General features: G+C 45.3%; 1 protein-coding gene across 1 annotated transcript in view; it reads right to left on the minus strand.

Moving 5' to 3' along the window:
• Window positions 1-869: 869 nt before the first annotated feature.
• MCF2L2 (MCF.2 cell line derived transforming sequence-like 2) overlaps window positions 870-24,510 on the minus strand; it is a 242,370-nt gene continuing 218,729 nt past the window's right edge. Inside the window, 5 exon segments of the mRNA XM_060099191.1 lie at window positions 870-1,031; window positions 1,107-1,129; window positions 1,131-1,211; window positions 1,586-1,674; window positions 4,789-4,833. Coding sequence (XP_059955174.1) covers window positions 899-1,031; window positions 1,107-1,129; window positions 1,131-1,211; window positions 1,586-1,674; window positions 4,789-4,833 — 371 coding nt within the window. The 3' untranslated portion in view covers window positions 870-898.

A 24,510-nucleotide genomic window follows, 5' to 3' on the forward strand; every position in this document is an offset into this window, starting at 1 on the left:
AAACTAAGTAACTTTAAAGACAAAATAATTAGAAACAGGTAACTTTTAAGCTATAAGATTAAATAACTAGAAAACTAAAAACAAATGAAAATTAACTAATAAAACTAAAAATAAATAACCGAAGATAACTGAAGCTAAAAAACTAACGAGTCTAAACGTAAGAAGTTAACCTGTAACCAGCCCTCGCTAAAAGGAAACAATCCTAGAACAAAGTAACACAAGTATCACATTAACATTCCTGTGGGGATTAAGGGAGGCGAACACAGGGCTGCCATGTGGAGTCTGAGCAGCTCTGATCAGAGGTTCTCAACCTAGCTCCCCACTCCCACCCCAGCAAAATTTGGCAATGTCTGAAGGCATTTTTGATTGTCATAATTTGGGTGAGTGGGTGGGGGGTGTTACAGGCATCTAGTGGGTAGAGGCCAGAGATGCTCCCAAACATCCTACAAGGCACAAGGAGTACCAACAAAGAAGTATCCAGCCCGCAAAGTCAAAAGTGCCGACATTGAGAAACCCTGCGCTCAGCTCTCCAACACTGGATTATGCTAACCTCCAAAAGGCGCGTCTGCCGAGCAGCTCGAGGTTCTCCGCGGGGTCCGCAACCAAGCCGGCTGCGCTCGCGCAGGCGTGCCTCTAACGGCGCAAGGTTCTCCACGGGCTCTGCGCCAAGTCCCTGCGCAAGCGGGGCTGCACCGGGAGGGGTGGACTCCGCGGGCGGACGGGGACCGCTCCTTAGGCTCCGGCAAGATGGTCCTGTTGCCCCCGGGCAGGGCAGCGGATCCCCAGGCTCCAAGGCCCCTTTGCTGCTTCTGCTTAAGGGCGGGCTGGCCTCCGCATCCACAGCAGCGGCTCCCGGGAATGCAGGCGGCTGGGGAGGCTGGGTTGTCTGGGATGAGTGTCAGTTCTCTGCGGAGGGCGGCCTCAGGCCCCCTTCCCGCGCCCGCACTGCCTCTGGTCGAAAACCAGTCTCCCCACTGGGGGCGAGCAAGCCAGCGGACATCCCAGGGCTCTCCTCAGTTTTGTTTGTGGCCCTGAAATTCCAAGAAGAAATTCAGAGGAGCAGGGGCTAACAAGTTCGCTTACTTTTCTTTCCGTTCCACACTCACGTGTCCTCCTCTTCGCCGCCCTTTCTCTCCCTGGATGCTTTCTCCCGTTTCCTGAACAGACTTGGAGGTTTCATAACTGTCGTCCAACTGGCAAACCCCCGACAGCTAGAAGGGAAGGGACAGGGGTGTAATGCTGCGGTTGGGTGGGGGGCGGGTCCGGTCCACACGGTGATTCCCGCTGGCAGGGCGGGGCCGCCCCAGCTTTCCTATGGGGCCACTCAGGTCCTCAGCAAGAGACCCTAATTTTGTCCAGAAACCAGGGGAACGCTAGGGAGGCGGGGATGCGGGGCCTGCTGGGCTGGGGGTCTGAGCCACTTTGCAGATCCAGTGACCTCAGCTTCCTGGATTAGGCCGAGTCCTTAATGGGTGAGGATCATGTAAAGGAGGGAGAGGGAAGGAGGAGAGGAAGAGGGGGCAGGAGAAGCTGATGAACAGGAATGAGGGAAAATATGAAAGAGGTAAGAAGGAAAGAAATTTACACTCAGAGCACTGCTCTCCTTTTCCGTATCTTCTGGACCTTCACAACTGTCAAAGTTTTCCATGGAGATAAACTCCCTGCTGGAGCAACCTTGGGGAAAGAAAAGGAAGAATTTGGCCGGCCGTGGGGGAGAGGGCGTGAGAGGACAGGCCACGTGGCCTATGGCAGGACGGAACGGGCAGCACCGGTCTCCAGGAACCCATTCTCGCCATCTCTCCCTCCTCTCCCAGGACTGCACTGCTTCACCTGGGCCGAGAGGAGGGGGGCTGTGATCTCCAGGTTCCCTTTTCCAGCTCAAAATTCTGTAACTGTGAGAAGACATGTCCACATGGTGTTCACAGTCCTACCTCCTTGTCCTCCAAGAAAACAGTCATTGTCTTTTTGTGCTTGACGACCTTCCTGCCTTCCCTCCTTCCCGCCCTCCTTTCTTCCTTACCTCCTTCTCTCCCCTGATTACTGCCCATTTCCCATTTCCTTGGCAGCCTCTGCCAAAAGTCACTGCTCTCCCCGTGGGAAAATCAGAGGGATGAATACATCGTGCCTCTCTCGCCAATGAATTGATTAATTAACCAGTCAGCCACACCACTGTGCACCTGTCACGTGCCAGGGCTGTTAAAGACACTGGGGGGAACAGCAACGCCCACCAAATTCCGCCCCTGCTCTGTGCCTGCTAGGATGTCAGTTATTTGTCAAAAGTTAAGCCTCACACAACTGTAAGGACCTTAGTCCCATTTTACAGATGAGAAACTGAAATGAGAGAGAAAAATCACCGGGCTAAGTTCCCTTGGCCTGTAAACACTGCAGTTGAAATCTACACATTTCTACTTTTTTTTTTTTTTTTTTTTTTTTTGGTGCCGTGCCAATCAGCTTGTGGGATCTTAGTTCCCCGACCAGAGACTGAATCCAGAGATTGAACCCAGGCCCTCGCAGTGAGAGTGCGGAGTCCTAACCACTGGACCGCTGGGGAATTCCCTACACATTCCTACTCTAAAGAGGGGATCTCTGTCCCCACAACGCTCCCAAGTCAGCTAAGGGAGGTGAGCATCTGCAGAAAGATCTTGATCTGAGGGAGCCCCGGGTTGAGCGTCAGCTGAGTCCATCCATCCCGCAGGAATCTGAGCGCAGGAGAGTTTCAGTTCCGGTGAGAATTCAGGGGGGAGGGGCCTTGTGGGGGCGCAGGAGCGGAGCGGAAGTAGCCTGCAGTTGAGGTGGGGGGCAAAGTATCTGCGGGAGCAGGCATCCAGCAAGAGGGAGCTCCCGACCTGCCGCTCAGAGGCCCCCCCAGCTGCGTTCGGGGCCCGGGGTCCTCCCCGGAGCAGGGCCGTGAGGGCTGTGCGAGCACGACGGGGAGCAGCCGGGCAGCCGCTTCCTGGAGGCCTCCAGAGACGCCGCCGGACGACGCAGGGGCAAAGCCTGGTTTAACTCCTGCTCCTGGGACGTGGTGGGGCGAGCGGAGGGACCGCGGAGGAGAAAGTGGCTCTGGGAGGCTCCTCCCACCGCCCTCCTCCAGGTGTGACTGCGGGGCACCCGCAGTAACCCCCAGAGACGCCTCTTTAGGGCGGCCATCCCGTGTGGGTCCCCTTGGACCAGGAGCAGACAGTGAGGACTCAGGGACGGCGGTCTTGCTGGAAAGCTCTTAGGGAGGAACAGAGCAGGAGCGGTTGTGCCCTTGACCAGCCCCTGCGTGGATAGAAGAGCTGCGTCTGCAGGGGCCGTGGCCTCAGTGCCCCAGGCAATGCCCGGTGCCAGCGGCCCCAGGGCCGCCCGCTGGGAGGAGCCCGGGGTGGTAGCGGGGCTGGGCGGCAACCTGGGAACTAAAAGACGTGAGGACGAGGTCCAGCCATTCCTCGAGGTAAGTGAAATGATGACCTGGTGCTGGGGCTGCTTTCCCCTCTCTCCTGTGGACCCTGCAGGCTGGGGAGTGTGCGGGGGCCTCAGCTGGGCAAGGGCTGGCACAGAGGGGCCCTCGCACACTTGGCCACGCGTCGACTGCATTATTTCAGGGTCATCCAGGCCATCATCCCCTGCCTCCAGGTACGGATTTGCCTGGGCTGACAAGAGGACCAATCCTCCGAGCACAGTCAAGACCCAGACGTCACTTCCCTGCTGGGGACCGGCGGTGCACATGGGTTCCATGGCTCCTGGTACCACAGGTGAGGGTAGGGGCCGCCTGGGGCCCCACAGGCCTCCAGTTTAGTCTAGGGCAGGGTTTTCCATACTCCTTAGAGTGTGACCCAGGGAAGGGCAAAGTTTACATCCCAACGCAGTGTACACACAGAAATACACTCACAGAATTAAAACCAACGTTTGTGGAACCATATTGCGCTTACAGTGTATGATGTCCTCATCTATTCTGTTCTGTTCTTTCTAGTCTATTCGTTTGTTCTGTTCTTTTATTCTGTTCTATTCTATCCTGGAGACAGAGGAGGAGAGGGGCTGTGGGAGGCGGCAGGGTCACCCACAGTCTCCTCACAGGACCCTTCGAGGGAGAGTTTCTTCCGAGGCAAACTGCATCTGCCCTGGGTGAGCCCTCATGTGTCTCCCCCATGGGCCCCGGGCTCTTGGCAGCAGAGACAACACCCTGTTCACCCAGTATCCCTCATGGCTCCTGGAAGAAACCCAGAATTCTTAGAACCCACAAGCCTTGGAGAATGTCCCTCAGTCAAAGCCCCCCAGTTGTGCAGGGGAGGAAAGTGCAGCTCACAGCAGTCTTTTGCTGTATCTTTGTCATTTCCATATTTAATCCCTGCCTCCTGGATTCATTGGCCATGGACTCTGTGGTACTAAAAGTCTTAGGTACTAAGTCTTAGGTTTTATGGAGGTGGCACTGAGGGGACCCCAGATTCTGGGTCTGGCAGGTCATAGGCACCTGAGTGAATGAGAGGCCCATTGCCTGGGGTAGGAGCAGGGGCTTTGGAGTCAGTCAGACCTGAGTGCAGTTTTGACTTTGTCTCTCACTCACTGGCTGTGTGATCTTGGGTAAGCCACTTAACCTCTCTGAGCATCAGTTTCCTTGTTTCTAAAATGGGGATAATAATACCTATTTTGCAGTGTTGATGCGATGATTAGCAAAAATGTTTGTAAAGTAAAATGGAATTTGATAAATAACACTCATTATTATTATTGTTAATAGTAATTATGATAATACTAAAGAGAAGGTCTCAGAACCGCTCTGGGAACTCCAGGTGTGCTATTATTACTCACATTTTGGGGATATTTGTCTGCCATTTTCTTCATCCTCATAAACATCTGGGGGAAGAAACATTATAAAATTAAAAGATGACTTTAACGGGAAGCAGAGTGCACACACGCATGTGCACACACACACACAGCAGAAAAAGCAAACTGAACATACAGACCCTTGACAAATAGTTAATTTGATTACAGCAAAATTTCAAGTGATAGTTGCATTCTTGGAAAATGAGCAGAATGACCCTGGTACCAGCCCAGGTCCAGCAGTGTGTTGGGAAGGTATACCCTGAGTCTCTGGGGCACTCCCAGTCCATGTAGAGAATAAGCATAAAGAGTGTTGGTGGAGAAGGACAGGAAGAATAGGAAAGGTGGGCCATGAAAATTCATGCTGATAAGGACAGGGTGTATTCTCTTTTTCCTCAGTGGATGATCTTCATAGCATACACCACATAAATCCTAAAATATTTAGGGAATTTAGTTTTATTTAGCACCTAGTGTTTAAAATCCTGATCTTTTTTTGCTTAAAAAATGAAATTTAGGGACTTCCCTGGTGGTGCAGTGGTTAAGAACCTGCCTGCCAATGCAGGGGACACGGGTTCGAGCCCTGGTCCAGGAAGATCCCACATGCCGCGGAACAACTAAGCCTGTGCGCCACGACTATTGAGCCTGCGCTCTAGAGCCCACGAGCCACAACTACTGAGCCCACGTGCCACAACTACTGAAGCCCACACGCCTAGAGCCCATGCTCTGCAACAAGAGAAGCCACCACAACTAGAGAAAGCCCGCGCGTGCAGCAACAAAGTCCCAAGCACAGCCATAAATAAATAAATAAATAAATAAATATATTTTAAAAATGAAATTTATTAACAAGTGAGCCCATTAGTGAGTTTAAACTATCGTCTTCAGAATACATGTTTCTGGTAAACTATAGACTTTGAAGATAAAATTGTGGATTTTCCCTTGATGTCCAATAGGTGGCACAAAGGGACAACTGTAGATCCTGATAGTTCAGAGACAGCTCTTAGCCCATAGATTTCAAAGGGGCAAACTATTTCTATTTTCTTTCAAACTAGAGTTTCCTTTGTTCCTCTTTTCCTTTAAAAGAACTATCTCTATTATGTGAACTAAAGTACATCATTTTCACCTGGGGTTGGGGGAATGGAGAAGTAATGCGTTAAGCCCCCGGGGCTTTCCTTCCCTTCCCTGGAGGAACAGACATGGCTAACTAGTTGCTATTTAATATGCTAGCAGCAATCTAGGCACCAGCCTAAGAACTTCATCTAATTCTCACAGCGAGACTATACAGTATTGCTTCCATTTTGTAAAATAATTGATGAAAAGAATTTAAGCACAAAGAAGTTAAGTAATTCATCCAGAGAGATGGAGCTGAAGTCTGTAAGCCCTCAGCGCTTTGGCCCTTAACTGTGTGCTATGCTGCTGAGTTCTTTCTCTGCCTTCTAGGAGTCAGCCAGTGGGCTCACGTTCTACCTAATTCATCCCAGTAGCTCTCCAGAGCTCACGACAGGTGAGATCTCCAGGATGCTTCCACAGGTACTAGGCTGGATTAGGATCTTTTGCTTGGTGCCCCAGAGTGTAAACTTGGATGTCCAGGCTGGTCTATATTTGAAGTGTCCATTTCCTTTGCATACCTGTCTCTGGCCAAGAGGAAAGGAATCACTCCTAAACATTCAATTAATTGCTTTCAGATTCCACATATTCTCACAGCACTTTTTTTTTTTTTTTTAGTGAATTTTTTGTTGTCAAAGTCCCTGCCAGCTTCTAGAGCAGTCTGAGCTTGCCATCTTAGACTTTCAGGGCTGCTAGGAGCTGGGGTCAAAGAAACTTCACAATTGGGAAACGATCACCTAGCCCAGCAACCAGCTGCCCTCTGATGTGTCTAGCTGGTTTTAGCCAAAGCCTTGCCCATTTCATCAGAGATTTAATGAGAATTTTTCCATAAGACTAAAATATAAAGCCCCCCAGGCAAAGGAAACAGTTGTCACGCCTGAGGAAGTCACTGATCCTGATGATCATGAGGCGGTCAGGCTGCTACCTAATAGAGGCAGAGAAGAACGCATCTGGTGATCCACTGGGACGTCTCCCAGTACTCCCCTGCCCCGCTGTAACTGTGAATGGGCAAGCAAAAGAACAATAGCTAGACAAGAGTCTGGGACACCCACTATGCATGCCACCAGCAGAAGTGCCAGATGAGGGGGAGGGGGATATAGAATGAGTGGGAGGGAGATGATGACTTAAAGGTACAACCTAAGTGCAACTGCAGCAGCAGGTGGCAGACATAGATTTAAGTAGGACACTTACTATGTCCACTGGTGGAAATGTCCCCCTTGGGAACCAAGACCTCCAGACCCACTGAGGCTGAAGTTGCAGGAATGGGAGGACAGATTCCCTATGTGGGTCACTAGTAGTGTGATAATGAATAAGGTCACAACTCTTTCAACCTTTTGGCTCCCAGATTCATATTTTCTGCTTACTGGGGTCCTGGTGCCATAAAGTGGCCATTGGTTTAAGGTATATACTGCATCCTAAGGTTAGCACCCCAACCCCTCAGTCTCAGGTCCAAACTGCTGCTCACCCTTGCCTTCAAGAGGCTATTCCATGGCTCTATCAGGTTGGCAGCTTCTGAATATGTGGTAGGACCAGTGGGTTGGTCCTGTAGTCATACGCCCATGGCTGTTCCTCTTTTGCCACAGAGTGAGTCCCCCAGTCAAAACAATGTTCTATCCTTGGACAGTGTTGCAGACTGAGGCACTGAAGGCAGGAAAGGCACATGTGTCAATCCCGTACAGGGTGAATCACTGTACTTTCCAGCTTGGAGGATCTGATGAAATCAACTATTCTCTTCAAGGAATAGTATCCAACTGAGGGCTCCGCATGGATCTCTGTGCTGGCAGGTTGGACAGTCAACAGTGGCAGTATCTAGATTGGTCTTGACGACAGGGAGCCCATGCTGCTAGGCCCGTGCACAGCCTCCCATTCTGTTGCCAAAGCTTCTCCATTTATGAGCCCATTGTGCACATACTGGGTTGCCAAGGAAGAAGCTGGCTGACACCTCCTGGCCCAGTCATCTAGTCAGCTTGGTTCTTTGGTAACTTCTCTGCAATGGATGTTCTCTGGGGGGCATTAAAGTGTAGCACAAAGATCTTTACATTTTGAGCTCATGTCCATAGGTCTATGTGCCTCTTCCCCAGTCAGATTATGTTGTAATTTGATGCTGGTTATTGTTCTAGAAGGGGATTGGGAAGGGGGTGGGGATGTATCCTGAGGAGGGCAAGCATTGTCTTGTACAGTAAGTCCCCTACATACGAACGAGTTTCATTCTGAGAGTACGTTCATAAGTCCAATTTGTTCGTAAGTCCAACAAAGTTAGCCTAGGTACGCAACTAACACAGTCGGCTATATAGTACTGTACTGTAATAGGTTTATAATACTTTTCACACAAATAATACATAAAAAACAAACACAAAAAATAAAGAAAACATTTTAAATCTCACAGTACAGTACCTTGAAAGTACAGTAGTACAGCACAACAGCTGGCATACAGGGGCTGGCACTGAGTGAGCAGGCAAAAAGAGCTACTGACTGGAGAGGGGAGAGGAGGTGGGAGATGGTAGAGCTGAAGGATCGTCAGCGATAGGAGATGGAGGGCAAGCTGCAGTTTCACTCACACCTGACGTTGATGGCACAGGGTCTGGTTCCTTGCTGGATTCAATTCTATCTACCCTCTTAAAAGAACAGGTCCAGTGATGTCTGGGTAGTAGCTCTTTTTTTCTCGTCATAGATGACACGGTATCACTGGATTGCATTCTGAACGGCTGCCGCAACCTTCGTGTACCATTCTACATTCGGGCCCTTTGCCTCAAAAACTAACAGATAAAGAAAATCCCCTTGCCATTTCCTGCGTCGTGAATCTCTTCGGTTCTTCAGTTACTTCTTCCTCCTCTTGTCGCTCCACTCTCTCAATTACTTTCACTTTTGTCTCCATCGTTACCGCTTGGCGCTTCTTAGCAGTACCAACTACATCACTGCTGCTTTTACACTTGCTTCCAGACATCCTAGGCTAGAAATAAAGATACTATACTACTGTACTGTATACAGTACTGTACAGTAAAATACACAAAAGCACAACCACTTGTAGAGGATGCACGCACGTGACAATGTACGCCAGACACACGAACTAACGTGATTGGACACGCAAACGCACTTTTGCATCTTTGAAAGTTTGCAACTTGATTGTTTGTATGTAGGGGACTTATTGTATGTCTCATCTGAGATTTCTGCATACTCTTGCGGGGAGGAGAAGGGCCAATCTTTCAACAAAGGGGAGTGGGCCACTTCTGCCAGCCCAGGGGAACAAGGGCATGTACCCAGATATCCTCCAGTTTTAGGGTCCTATATCTTCCCTGTCAGGGCCTGACTTGCCTGCTTCACCTATTGGCACTAGGGGCCCAAAATAATAAGGCAGCAGACTTGCCTAGGCTGAGAATTCATCCTTTTCTCAAGTACTGCCCTCTGCTGTAGGCAATGAGGGGCTGAACACTGGAAAGGAGGCCCTCTGGTTCTCACACTGTGCTTTAAGTTGGCGATTAATCTGAGGCTGTCACTTCACTCTCTTCAATGCATCAGTGGTGCTTAACAATAACCACCCAGTTCCATGTTCCTGATAGTTAATATTTTCCCTAAACCTCTCAAATGCTAGAGACATTGCACCAGCTGGTGCATCCCTGTCTGCCTGTATCTGATCCCAGGTCACCACCAGGGAAGGTCTTAGCAATTGAACTGCTACATAGGCCAGGTACCAGCACTTCCAACATTCCACCTACCACTAGCAATGGGGTCCTCACTGCCAGCAAGTGACCCAACACCAGAATCCCATCCTTTCTAGGACCTCTCTGGGTACTAACTGTCTTAGGTCAGGTTTCCCAGAAGCAGATTGTACAAGCGAGTTAAGGAGAAAGGGCTTTCAGTTGAAATGTGAAAGGCAATGAGGGCAGAAGACAGAGCAAGGAAGAAGCCAGGTGCAGACGAGGGTTCAGCCAAGGTCCAGCATCTGGCTGATCCCCTGAGAAATGCTGGAATATGGATGGCACCACAAGTGTCCCATCTCGAGGTAGAAGGGCTGGCTTTCGTACCAGCCAGCCAAGCTGCCCTTGAGGGAGGCCATAAGCTCTTAGGCATTTCTTGGCTGGATGACTCTGGTCAGCTGAAGATCGAAACTGACTGATAAAAAGGATCTGGATGAGGTCTCAACAGCCTCTACTATACTACCATGTGTGAGTTATTTATTTATTTTATTTTTAAATATTATTTTATTTTTTAAACATCTTTACTGGAGTATAATTGCTTTACAATGTTGTATTAATTTCTGCTGTATAACAAAGTGAATCAGCTATACATATACATATATCCCCATACCCTCTCCCTCTTGCGTCTCCCTCCCACCTTCCCTCTCCCACCCCTCTAGGTGGTCACAAAGCACTGCGCTGATCTCCCTGTGCTGTGCGGCTGCTTCCCACTAGCCATCTATTTTACATTGGTAGTGTACATATGTCCATGCCTCTCTCTCACTTCATCCCAGCTTACCCTTCACCCTCCCCGTGTCCTCATGTCCATTCTCTACGTCTGCGTCTGTATTCCTGTCCTGCCCCTAGGTTCATCGGAACCTTTTTTTTTTTTTTTTAGATTCCATATATATGTGTTAGCATACGGTATTTGTTTTTCTCTTTCTCACTTACTTCACTCTGTATGACAGACTCTAGGTCCATCCACCTCACTACAAATAACTCAATTTTGTTTCTTTTTATGGCTGAGTAATAGTCCAATGTATATATCTGTCACATCTTCTTTATCCATTCATCTGCCAGTGGACACCTAGGTTGCTTCCATGTCCTGGCTATTGTAAATAGTGCTGCAAAGAACATTGTGGTACATGACTCTTTTTGAATTACTGTTTTCTCAAGGTATATGCCCAGTAGTGAGATTGCTGGGTCATATGGTAGTTCTATTTTTAGTTTTTTAAGGAACCTCCATACTGTTCTCCATAGTGGCTGTATCAGTTTGCATTCCCACCAACAGTGCAAGAGGGTTGCCTTTTCTCCACACCCTCTCCAGCATTTATTGTTTGTAGATTTTTTGATGATGGCCATTCTGATCGGTGTGAGGTGATACCTCATTGTAGTTTTGATTTGCATTTCTCTAATGATTAATGATGTTGTACGGGTTTTGATAGATACATAATGTCATGCATCCACCATTATATCATACAGAATAGTTTCACTACTCTAAAAATCTCCTGTGCTCCACTTACTCATTTCCCATCCCCTACCCTTAACCCCTGATAACTACTGATCTTTTTATTATCTCTATAGTTTCTCTTTTCCAGAATGTCATATTTGAAATCATACAGTATGTAACCTTTTCAGGTTGGCTTATTTCATTTAGCAATATGCATTTAAGTTTCCTCCATGTCTTTTTATGGCTTGATAGCTCATTTTCTTTTATTGCTGAATAATATCCCATTGTATGGATGTACTACAGTTTGCAAGTCATTTAGGTAAATACCAAGGAGTATGATTGCTGGACCATCTGGTAAGATTATCTTTAGCTTTGTGAGAATCTGCCAAACTGTCTGTACTAGTTTGCATTCTTGTCAGCAATGAGAGTTCCTGTTGCTCCATATCCTCACCAGGATTTGGTATTTTCAGTGTCCTATACTACATTTACAATGTAACTCTCAGTTTTTTTGAGGTATCAGCCAATCTTTTGAAGAGCTGACTGGTTTTTGTGAACTTAACTAGTGAAAAAGTCACGAAAGCTCACATCGACCTAACAGTTACTCCCATGTTGTCTTTCTGTCTCCTGAAAGCAGCCTGCTTTCCTAGCATTGAAGGTGTGTGCATGCATGTGTGCACACAAACAGATACACACAGACACACATAAACATATATGGATACAGTCTACAACCAAGCCTAGACTAGGATACCAGTAACTAAATGTCAGCTATTCCTCTGTTCACCTCATGCCTTTGAGTCTGATGACCTTGAATTAGCTGGACAGAGACAGAAGGAAGAAAAGAAAGCACCTGGATAATCCACATCTTTATGTTTTGGGTAAAGGAGGAGTTATAACTTTATCAACTGGCTCATGTCTGCAAATTTGTAAATTGTACCAATGTTGGCCCTTCTGTCCTCAAGCAAAGGGTCTTTTAAAGGTCTCTTCAAGGGATTCTTGGAACATGAAAAAGGAGTTAAACATCTCAAGAACAAAACATATTTTATGATACAAGGTGGATAAGTCCAATGTTCTAATAGTCCTTGATAATCTGAAGAGTCACTATTAAGTGGGAAGCTAAGATATGACTTGATCAGAGACAGTATCAGGGGATAAAGCCAATTATTTAAGAGATGAAAATATTGTTTATCTTTTCTTAAAAACATTTTTCACAAGCCAATTACGTCTCCATAGGAAAACAAGACAAATATTTTATATCTCACAGAGATTTTGCTACATAAAGGAACAGGTCTTATCATGCAAAGAAAATTTAGGAACTATATTTCATGAACTCTCACCAGCCACAATTTTTCTCAAGGCTTACTTTTCCTGGTCTGTACTAAGAAGAAAATAGGTAATTTTTCATTTTTCAAATATACAATTTTATAACACACATACACACCCTAATTGAGAATAACAGCCTTATTAAATGGCATTGCCATTAGTATTTGTTAACCAGTACTAAAAATTCAATTTCTTAATTAATTAATTCTTATTGAGTTAAGAAATTCAATTTCTTAATTTTCATAATTTCATAAGAAATTATGAAAATTTCTTTAAAAAAGTTTCCACATAATTAAGAAAATTTTGTCATATCCTGTCATATTTTGTCATAAAAAATTAATTTGTCATATCCTGCTCATTAGCATCCAAGGCTCTAGAAGTCTGAAGAGGAAACATATACTAGTTAGCCTTGTGCTGGAGTAGGGGGTGGTCTGTGTATGTTTTCTTTTTTTTTTTTTTTTTTTTCTTTTACAAATTTAATCAGTTATACATATACATATGTTCCCATATCCCCTCCCTTTTGCGTCTGCCTCCCACCCTCCCTATCCCACCCCTCCAGGCAGTCACAAAGAACCGAGCTGATCTCCCTGTGCTATGCGGCTGCTTCCCACTAGCTATCTACCTTATGTTTGGTAGTGTATATATGTCCATGGCGCTCTTTCACTTTGTCACAGCTTACCCTTCCCCCTCCCCATATCCTCAAGTCCATGCTCTAGTAGGTCTGTGTCTTTATTCCTGTCTTACTCCTAGGTTCTTGATGACATTTTTTTTTCTTAAATTCCATATATATGTGTCAGCATACAGTATTTGTCTTTCTCTTTCCGACTTACTTCACTCTGTATGACAGACTCTAGGTCCATCCACCTCATTACAAATAGCTCAATTTCATTTCTTTTTATGGCTGAGTAATATTCCATTGTATATATGTGCCACATCTTCTTTACCCATTCATCCGATGATGGACACTTAGGTTGTTTCCATTTCTGGGCTATTGTAAATAGGGCTGCTATGAACATTTTGGTACATGTCTCTTTTTGAATTATGGTTTTCTCAGGGTATATGCCCAGTAGTGGGATTGCTGGGTCATATGGTAGTTCTATTTGTAGTTTTTTAAGGAACCTCCATACCGTTCTCCATAGTGGCTGTACCAATTCACATTCCCACCAGCAGTGCAAGAGTGTTCCCTTTTCTCCACACCCTCTCCAGCATTTATTGTTTCTAGATTTTTTGATGATGGCCATTCTGACTGGTGTGAGATGATATCTCATTGTAGTTTTGATTTGCATTTCTCTAATGAGTAAAGATGTTGAGCATCCTTTCATGTGTTTGTTGGCTGTCTGTATATCTTCTGTGGAGAAATATCTATTTAGGTCTTCTGCCCATTTTTGGATTGGGTTGTTTGTTTTTTTGCTATTGAGCTGCATGAGCTGCTTATAAATTTTGGAGATTAATCCTTTGTCAGTTGCTTCATTTGCAAATATTTTCTCCCATTCTGAGGGTTGTCTTTTGACCTTGTTTATGGTTTCCTTTGCTGTGCAAAAGCTTTGAAGTTTCATTAGGTCCCATGTGTTTATTTTTGTCTTTATTTCCATTTCTTTAGGAGGTGGGTCCAAAAGGATCTTGCTGTGATTTATGTCATAGAGTGTTCTGCCTATGTTTTCCTCTAGGAGTTTGATAGTGTCTGGCCTTACATTTAGGTCTTTAATCCATTTTGAGCTTATTTTTGTGTATGGTGTTAGGGAGTGCTCTAATCTCATACTTTTACATGTCCCTGTCCAGTTTTCCCAGCACCACTTATTGAAGAGACTGTCCTTTCTCCACTGTACATTCCCGCCTCCTTTATCAGAGATAAGGTGACCATATGTCTGTGGGTTTATCTCTGGGCTTTCTATCCTGTTCCATTGATCTATCTTTCTGTTTTTGTTCCAGTACCATACTGTCTTGATTACTGTAGCTTTGTAGTATAGTCTGAAGTCAGGGAGCCTGATTCCTCCAGCTCCATTTTTCGTTCTCAAGATTGCTTTGGCTATTCGGGGTCTTTTGTGTTTCCATACAAATTGTGAAATTTTTTGTTCTAGCTCTGTGAAAAATGCCATTGGTAGTTTGATAGGGATTGCATTGAATCTGTAGATTGCTTTGGGTAGTAGAGTCATTTTCACAATTTTGATTCTTCCAATCCAAGAACATGGTACATCTCTCCATCTATTTGTATCATCTTTAATTTCTTTCATCAGTGTCTTATAATTTTCTGCATACAGGTCTTTTGTCTCCTTAGGTAGGTTTATTCCTAGATATTTTATTCTTTTTGTTGCAATGGTAAATGGGAGTGTTTCCTTGATTTCACTTTCAGATTTTTCATCATTAGTATATAGGAATGCCAGAGATTTCTGTGCATTAATTTTGTATCCTGCAACTTTACCAAATTCATTGATTAGCTCTAGTAGTTTTCTGGTAGCATCTTTAGGATTCTCTATGTATAGTATCATGTCATCTGCAAACAGTGACAGCTTTACTTCTTCTTTTCCCATTTGGATTCCTTTTATTTCCTTTTCTTCTCTGATTGCTGTGGCTAAAACTTCCAAAACTATGTTGAATAAGAGTGGTGAGAGTGGGCAACCTTGTCTTGTTCCTGATCTTAGTGGAAATGGTTTCAATTTTTCACCATTGAGGACGATGCTGGCTGTGGGTTTGTCATATATGGCCTTTATTATGTTGAGGAAAGTTCCGTCTATGCCTACTTTCTGCAGGGTTTTTATCATAAATGGGTGTTGAATTTTGTCAAAAGCTTTCTCTGCATCTATTGAGATGATCATATGGTTTTTCTCCTTCAGTTTGTTAATATGGTGTATCACGTTGATTGATTTGCGTATATTGAAGAATCCTTGCATTCCTGGAATAAACCCCACTTGATCATGGTGTATGATCCTTTTAATGTACTGTTGGATTCTGTTTGCTAGTATTTTGTTGAGGATTTTTGCATCTATGTTCATCAGTGATATTGGCCTGTAGTTTTCTTTCTTTGTGACATCCTTGTCTGGTTTTGGTATCAAGGTGATGGTGGCCTCGTAGAATGAGTTTGGGAGTGTTCCTCCCTCTGCTATATTTTGGAAGAGTTTGAGAAGGATAGGTGTTAGCTCTTCTCTAAATGCTTGATAGAATTCGCCTGTGAAGCCATCTGGTCCTGGGCTTTTGTTTGTTGGAAGATTTTTGATCACAGTTTCAATTTCAGTGCTTGTGATTGGTCTGTTCATATTTTCTATTTCTTCCTGATTCAGTCTTGGCAGGTTGTGCATTTCTAAGAATTTGTCCATTTCTTCCAGGTTGTCCATTTTATTGGCATAGAGTTGCTTATAGTAATCTCTCATGATCTTTTGTATTTCTGCAGTGTCAGTTGTTACTTCTCTTTTTTCATTTCTAATTCTATTGATTTGAGTCTTCTCCCTTTTTTTCTTGATGAGTCTGGCTAATGGTTTATCAATTTTGTTTATCTTCTCAAAGAACCAGCTGTTAGTTTTATTGATCTTTGCTATCGTTTCCTTCATTTCTTTTTCATTTATTTCTGATCTGATTTTTATGATTTCTTTCCTTCTGCTAACTTTGGGATGTTTTTGTTCTTCTTTCTCTAATTGCTTTAGGTGCAAGGTTAGGTTGTTTATTCGAGATGTTTCCTGTTTCTTAAAGTGGGATTGTATTGCCATAATCTTCCCTCTTAGAACTGCTTTTGCTGCATCCCATAGGTTTTGGGTCGTCGTGTCTCCATTGTCATTTGTTTCTAGGTATTTTTTAATTTCCTCTTTGATTTCTTCAGTGATCACTTCATTATTAAGTAGTGTATTGTTTAGCCTCCATGTGTTTGTATGTTTTACAGCTCTTTTCCTGTAATTGATATCTAGTCTCATAGCATTGTGGTCGGAAAAGATACTTGATACAATTTCAATTTTCTTAAATTTACCAAGGCTTGATTTGTGACCCAAGATATGATCTATCCTGGAGAATGTTCCATGAGCACTTGAGAAAAATGTGTATTCTGTTGTTTTTGGATGGAATGTCCTATAAATATCAATTAAGTCCATCGTGTTTAATGTATCATTTAAAGCTTGTGTTTCCTTATTTATTTTCATTTTGGATGACCTGTCCATTGGTGAAAGTGGGGTGTTAAAGTCCCCTACTATGATTGTGTTACTGTCGATTTCTCCTTTTATGGCTGTTAATATTTCCCTTATGTATTGAGGTGCTCCTATGTTTGGTGCATAAATATTTACAATTGTTATATCTTCTTCTTGGATTGATCCCTTGATCATTATGTAGTGTCCTTCTTTGTCTCTTCTAGTAGTCTTTATTTTAAAGTCTATTTTGTCTGATATGAGAATTGCTACTCCAGCTTTCTTTTGGTTTCCATTTGCATGGAATATCTTTTTCCATCCCCTTACTTTCAGTCTGTATGTGTCTCTAGGTCTGAAGTGGGTCTCTTGTAGACAGCATATATATGGGTCTTGTTTTTGTATCCATTCAGCCAGTCTGTGTCTTTTGGTGGGAGCATTTAGTCCATTTACATTTAAGGTAATTATAGATATGTATGTTCCTATTCCCATTTTCTTAATTGTTTTGGGTTCGTTATTGTAGTTCTTTTCCTTCTGTTGTGTTTCTTGCCTAGAGAAGTTCCTTTAGCATTTGTTGTAAAGCTGGTTTGGTGGTGCTGAACTCTCTCAGCTTTTGCTTGTCTGTAAACGTTTTAATTTCTCCATCAAATCTGAATGAGATCCTTGCTGGGTAGAGTAATCTTGGTTGCAGGTTTTTCTCCTTCATCACTTTAATTATGTCCTGCCACTCCCTTCTGGCTTGTAGAGTTTCTGCTGAGAGATCAGCTGTTATCCTGATGGGGATTCCCTTGTGTGTTATTTGTTGTTTTTGCCTTGCTGCTTTTAATATGATTTCTTTGTGTTTAATTTTTGACAGTTTGATTAATATGTGTCTTGGTGTATTTCTCCTTGGATTTATTCTGTATGGGACTCTGTGCCTCCTGGACTTGATTAACTATTTCCTTTCCCATATTAGGGAAGTTTTCAACTATAATCTCTTCAAATATTTTCTCAGTCCCTTTCTTTTTCTCTTCTTCTTCTGGAACCCCTATAATTCGAATGTTGGTGCGTTTAATGTTGTCCCAGAGGTCTCTGAGACTGTCCTCTGTTCTTTTCATTCTTTTTTCTTTATTTTGCTCTGCAGCAGTTATTTCCACTATTTTATCTTCCACCTCACTTATCCGTTCTTCTGCCTCAGTTATTCTGCTATTGATCCCATCTAGAGTATTTTTTATTTCATTTATTGTGTTTTTAATCGATGCTTGATTCATCTTTAGTTCTTCTAGGTCCTTGTTAACTGTTTCTTGCATTTTGTCTATTCTATTTCCAAGATTTTGGATCATCTTTACCATCATTATTCTGAATTCTTTTTCAGGTAGACTGCCTATTACCTCTTCATTTGTTAGGTCTGGTGGGTTTTTATCTTGCTCCTTCTCCTGCTGTGTGTTTTTCTGTCTTCTCATTTTGCTTATGTTACTGTGTTTCGGTCTCCTTTTTGCAGGCTGCAGGTTCGTAGTTCCCGTTGTTTTTGGTGTCTGTCCCCAGTGGCTAAGGTTGGTTTAGTGGGTTGTGTAGGCTTCTTGGTGGAGGGGACTACTGCCTGTGTTCTGGTGGATGAGGCTGGATCTTGTCTTTCTGGTGGGCAGGTCCACGTCTGGTGGTGTGTTTTGGGGTGTCTGCGGACTTTTTATGATTTTAGGCCACCTCTCTGCTAATGGGTGGCGTTGTGTTCCTGTCTTGCTAGTTGTTTGGCATAGGGTGTCCAGCACTATAGCTTGCTGGTCGTTGAGTGAAGCTAGGTGCTGCTGTTGAGATGGAGATCTCTGGAAGATTTTCGCCGTTTGATATTGTGTGGAGCTGGGAGGTCTCTTGTGGACCAGTGTCCTGAAGTTGGCTCTCCCACCTCAGAGGCACAGCACTGACTCCTGGCTCCTCAATTTGGGATGATTTGTTGTCTATTCATGTATTCCACAGATGCAGGGTACATCAAGTTGATTGTGGAGCTTTAATCCGCTGCTTCTGAGGCTGCTGGGAGAGGTTTCCCTTTCTCTTCTTTGTTCTCACAGCTCCTGGGTCTCAGCTTTGGATTTGGCCCCGCCTCTGCGTGTAGGTCGCTGGAGGGCGTCTGTTCTTCGCTCAGACAGGACAGGGTTAAAGGAGCAGCCTCTTCGGGGGCTCTGGCTCACTCAGGCCGGGCGGGAGGGAGGGGCACGGAGTGCGGGGCGAGCCTGCAGCGGCAGAGGTCGGCGTGACGTTGCACCAGCCCGAGGCGCGCTGTGCGTTCTCTCAGGGAAGCCGCCCCTGGATCCCGGGACCCCGGCAGTGGCAGGCTGCACAGGCTCCCGGAAGGGCGGTGTGGACAGTGACCTGCGCTCGCACACAGGCTTCTTGGCGGCGGCAGCAGCAGCCCCAGCGTCCCACGCCCGTCTCTGGGCTCCACGCTTTCAGCCGCGACTCGCGCCCGTCTCTGGAGCTCCTTTACGCGGCGCTCTTAATCCCCTCTCCTCGCGCACCAGGAAACCAAGAGGGAAGAAAAAGTCTCCTGCCTCTTCGGCAGCTCCAGAGTTTTCCCGGATTCCCTCCCGGCTAGCTGTGGCACATTAGCCCCCTTCAGGCTGAGTTCTCGCCGCCAGCCCCAGTCCTCTCCCTGCGCTCTGACCGAAGCCCGAGCCTCAGCTCCAGCACTGCCCGCCCCGGCGGGGGAGCAGACAATCCTCTCGGGCTGGTGAGTGCCGCTCGGCACCACTCCTCTGTGCGGGAGTCTCTCCGCTTTGCCCTACCCAGGTATGTGGGGAGTTTCTTGCCTTTTGGGAGGTCTGGGGTCTTCTGCCAGCGTTCAGTAGGTGTTCTGTAGGAGTTGTTCCACGTGTAGCTGTATTTCTGGTGTATCTGTGGGGAGGAAGGTGATCTCCGCGTCTTACTCTTCCGCCATCTTACCCGGAAGTCTCCTACATTGTATGTTTTCTTAATGACAAGGAATTTGTAGTTTATAGGTGCTCAAGAAATGTATTTTGAACTAAAATTCCTTTCAGAGCCCTTTTCCAAATAAAGTGTATACCTGAAGACATACTACATGTCGCACCAAACTAATCACATGATAATCTAAAACCAAAGTCAAACACTAAATTCCCAATACTTTGATTATGGGCAGTGGTAAAAGCATAATCTTTTGGAAAAGATTATCTTTAAATAGTCAAGGAAAGAAAAGATGACAACCAAAACAGCACATTCAAGCCCCATAAACACATAATCTATTATGTCATTAAAATACAAAATATAAAAAATGCCTCCACATTTGTTTTTCTTTTTGATCCCACGCCCAATTCTGCCTACCAGAAAACTGACACACAAAGAAGTTAGAGCTGAAATCTTGTGAGGAAACCCCTGATCAAGTGCTCCTAACCTTTCCAAGGAAAGCTCTGGGAGGAGATGAAGTCAATAAACCATGGATAGAGCAAGAAATACAGTGCCACCATCCAATGTCTTTATTCCAAAGCAGGGACATTCTGGCAATGCTCTTAGCCTACAACCATTTCCTTAAGAGGACAGCTCTTCCAAAGAGGAAGTTACTTCGCAATGTGAAACATTTGCCCTTCATTTTAATTCTGGCCTAACTGGATCTATGCAAATGAATAGCAGGAAGTTGATTTTATACCTTTCTTCTTACTCATATAATTAAGGAAGGGCTGAGAATCTAGCAATGTCTTCCTCAGCTTCTAAACAGCTGGTATCATCCCATTGCTTTCATGCCCCACTCTCCCATCGGATCCTACCTTTAATCTGACATGTGCTAGGGACTGAGACTTCCTTGCTATTGGTAGCTCTTTCCATATTTTCAACCCAGGGTGCAAATTCCCTTCATTGCCTTTGCTTTACAGAAATATACATGACCTCACTACACTCGTTCTGTACTAGTTGAAGTGGTGCTGGCTCACACCAGATTATCCCCAGCTAAAGCCTTATGGACCTGCTTCCTCCTCCTCCTCTACCTGTGGTATAGAATTGCCCCAGCTCTCTGGTGACATTCAGCAAAGGAATGTTCAAGGGATACCACCTGCTGGATTATACAGTTAACACCTAACTGGCTGCAAATCTGAGGTGAGGAGATGGAATCCCCTTTCATTGTCTCAAAAGCTGTTTCAAGTGCTCAACAAATAAGCACTTGCTAGGCACTGGAGGTCTGAGATGAATAAGATGTGCCCTGAGCTAAACCTCATCACCTCCTAGCTCTGCTTGCAGAGTGGTCTGCTAGCCTGATGTGATTATTCAACCAGTTTTTAAATTTTTTATTCACTGAATATTTACTGACCACTTACATGAGTGCCAGGCCCTTGTATAATATGAGGCCCGTGGGAAGCTAAAACTAATAAGACAACCTCTATGACCTAGAGGAAATTCATGGTCTAATGGGGAGGAAAACTTAAACACATCATAAAATTATAATACAGCACATTAAATGCTGTGATAAGGTACTCCTTAAGGGAGTGGGTACAGAGAGGAGGGAGATTCAGCTGTCCACCAGAGCCCTCACCCCTTGCCATCACTATCATCTCTTTGTTTTAGGGCCTGGGCTGTCTCTATTAGGAACAGGCCAAATGAGCCTAAAAAACTAAGCAGGCTGTACCTAAACTGGATCACAGGCTATGGGTTTATTCAACAGGCATTTATTGGGTACGTCCTGAGTGCCTTGGAGGGGGAGAGGAATCAGAGATGGAGAGTTTCTAAGTGGGCAGGAATAGATGGGGTAAGGAGCACCAGTGAGAACTGAACCCTGAAAGAAGTGTGAGTGTATCTTCCTCCAGACAGTGAGGAATGAAGAGAGGAAGAATGAGGATCAGGAGAGTTCCAGGTGGAATGAGGGAAGCTGAACCAGTTAACATGCAAAGTGGGAGGCAGCGCAGTCAGGTGAAAATAGGAGTAGAATTGGAGGTCCACAGAGGAAAGTTCCAGAAAACAGCCAGAAGCAAAGGCATTTACGGGAGGTTTCAAAACGGCAGGTGTGACTCAACTGCAACTCAGCAAGCAAGCATTAGGAAAGATACCCTAGGCTGGCAGTGGGGTCAGGGAGCTAATATATTTTAATTAGAAAAATTAAATTAAAATTTAATTGGAAATCCCTTGTAATAAGCTAAGTGTTGAAGAAAATCAATGAAAGCAATGATGTAGAATCAATAGGAACTATCTGCAACATTTGATACTTGTTTAAAAAAAAAAATCAGTACACACCTAGTGCTTGCTTCAAACTGTATATTCCCTCGGCCTGAAATGAAAAAAACAAAAACAAAAAACCGCAGCACTCTCAAATGTAAGCCAATTTGAATAGATTTTACATGTTGATTTTTTTCTTTTTTTTTTTTTTTGCTGTACGCAGGCCCCTCACTGTTGTGGCCTCTCCCGCTGCGGAGCACAGGCTCTGGACGCGCAGGCTCAGCGGCCATGGCTCACGGGCCTAGCCTCTCTGCGGCATGTGGGATCTTCCCAGACCAGGGCACGAACCCATATCCCCTGCATCGGCAGGCGGACTCTCAATCACTGCGCCACCAGAGAAGCCCTACATGTTGATTTTATACACATGTACACACACAGAATAATATAAAAATTGATGAAAGTGTGTAGATCTTGGTCTTATTTTCTTAGTAATTTGGAAAACCTTTCGGCAGTCCTGGCTCACTTGGCCTTGGCAACCCCTCCCACTTCTCTGCCCATCCTGCTGCGTCCCGTGTGCCTTGATTCTCAGTCCATCCATGTTTCCACAGTTAGCTCCATTAGCACTGAATTAAGAAATAAACAATGGGCCCATTAAATGCTCACTTTTTCCACCCAAGCCCAAGTTACATGGCTTGGTAAAGGAAACATCATGCGTTTCTGGGACAGGATGAGAATCACATTCTTTGTTCGGGTGTTGTCCCAGCTGTAGGAACAGCACCAGGTCTCAACCTCCAGTGTCCCTCACTGCCTGCACCTGCATTAAACCAAAACTGATACTCGAGGCTTACCTCCTTCTCTCTCAACCTCATTTCCTTCCACTCTACCCATGAACCTCTCAAGCCAGGCTCCAAGTCATCACTGAACATGCTCCCTTGGCGACAGCTCTGTGATTTCAAAGGTTCGTGGGTCCACCGTTTTTTGTTTTTTTGTTTGCAGTACGTGGGCCTCTCACTGTTGTGGCCTCTCCCGTTGCAGAGCACAGGCTCCGGACGCGCAGGCTCAGCGGCCATGGCTCACGGGCCTAGCCGCTCCGCGGCATGTGGGATCTTCCAGGACCAGGGCACGAACCCGTGTCCCCTGCATCGGCAGGCAGACTCTCAATCACTGCGCCACCAGGGAAGACCCATGGGTCCACCTTTATCACCCATGTGATGGCACGAGTTGCCCAGTCGCTAGGATGGGCCTGCGGCCTGGAGCACGATGCCTTGTACCACAAAGGGGCTTTGCCTTGTACCACGCACCGTGCTGCCCCTGCGAAGCCGCCTGCCACCAGAGCCCCTGCCCGGTGAGCCTGATCTCCCAGTGTCCCTAGGCCTCCCTGTCACACGGGGTCAGGCCACATGGGGGGAGGTTGTCCCAAACCACAGGGCCTGCCGTCCTCCTTGACTTGTGCCACCACGTCCCACGCGTCAGGTTACGCTCTTCTCTTCCCAGCCCAGAGCCTCTCTGACTCTGTAACTCCCTCTGGGCACAGGCCCCTTCTGCCTGGCTGTCTCCAGAGGCCCTGTCTCCACACCCTCAGCGGCTCCCAGGGCCCATCCTGTCGCCTTAGAGGCCCTCGTCGCTGGGGGCCTGGAGGCCTTGCCCAGAGGGCACGGAGTTATTGTGCCCAGCAGTCCCAGTGGTTGAAGGTGGGGTCAGGCGGTGTAGGAATGAACTGGGGTGATAATGCGTAGGTGTCAGAGCTGTGTGAGTGCTGGGCAGGGGTGAGGTCCTGATGTTCCTGATCTGGCAACCTCTGAAACCTCCCTCCCCTGTTGCCTGATGCCCCTGAGTCTGTGTTCTGCCCTGGAGTCTCATCTCTCGGGGACCAGCGCAAGGCCCCACTCCTGCTCACTCACCCACAGGGCACGAAGGCCCCTCTGAATTCCTAGAGCCCTTACTGTGGGCATCACTCGCAGTGACATTTCATCAGACCCTGCTTGGTGAGCCAGGCTCAGGATACCTGGTCCTGCTGCAGGAAAGCTGTGTGAAATTGACCCTCAGTTGGCCTGCCTGTGAAAGGAAGGGGCTGGGACCACACCTCTGGGCCGATCTTTCAATTCAGTTTTTTTTTTTTTTTTTTAAATCTAAACTACTTGCTAGTGTTTTGGTTCTGCTTCTTATCTATATTTTATATTCCTATCACAACCTAGAGCACACAGTGCTAGGACTTGAGGAAGACTTAAGAAATGTGTTTTTGAATTATTAACTGAATAAATGCCATGACCTCACAACAAACGTGTTTTTCTGTGGGGCAGGGAAGGGCAGGGTGATCTAGTTAAAAATCTAGATTGTAGATTAAGCTCAATGTTGTTAAGATGTCACCTCACCAAACTGATCTAAAGATTTTACACAATCCCAATCAAGATCCCAGCGAGCTTTCTTATAGAAATCGATAAGCTGATAATAAACTATATACAGAAATGTAAAGGATATAGAATAGCCAAAACAACTTTAAAAAGGAAAAACAATGTCAAAGGATGCAAATGATCTGATTTTAAGACATTATAAAGCTACAGTAATCAAGATAGTAAGGTATTGATGTCAAGACAGACAAATAGATCAATTAAACAGAATATAGCATCCAGCAATAGATGCACTTATATAAAGAGTCAATTGGTGGAAGAAGAGTCTTTTCAACAATGGTAGTAGAACAACAATTAATGTGCACAAAATTGAACTGTGATTGACACTTTATACCATATACCATAAAAACCCCTCAGAATAGATCAGAGACCTAAATGTAAAACTTAAACTATAAACCATCTAGGAGAAAACATAGGAGAAAATCTTTGTGACCTTTAGACAAATATTTCTCAGGCACAACACTAACAGTATGATCCACAATTTTTAAAAAATTGTATTTCATAAAACTTAAAATCTTCTGCCCTTA

This window comes from Mesoplodon densirostris, chromosome 5 (assembly GCF_025265405.1).
Source record: "Mesoplodon densirostris isolate mMesDen1 chromosome 5, mMesDen1 primary haplotype, whole genome shotgun sequence".
In the NCBI taxonomy this organism is placed as follows: Eukaryota; Metazoa; Chordata; class Mammalia; order Artiodactyla; family Ziphiidae; genus Mesoplodon; species Mesoplodon densirostris.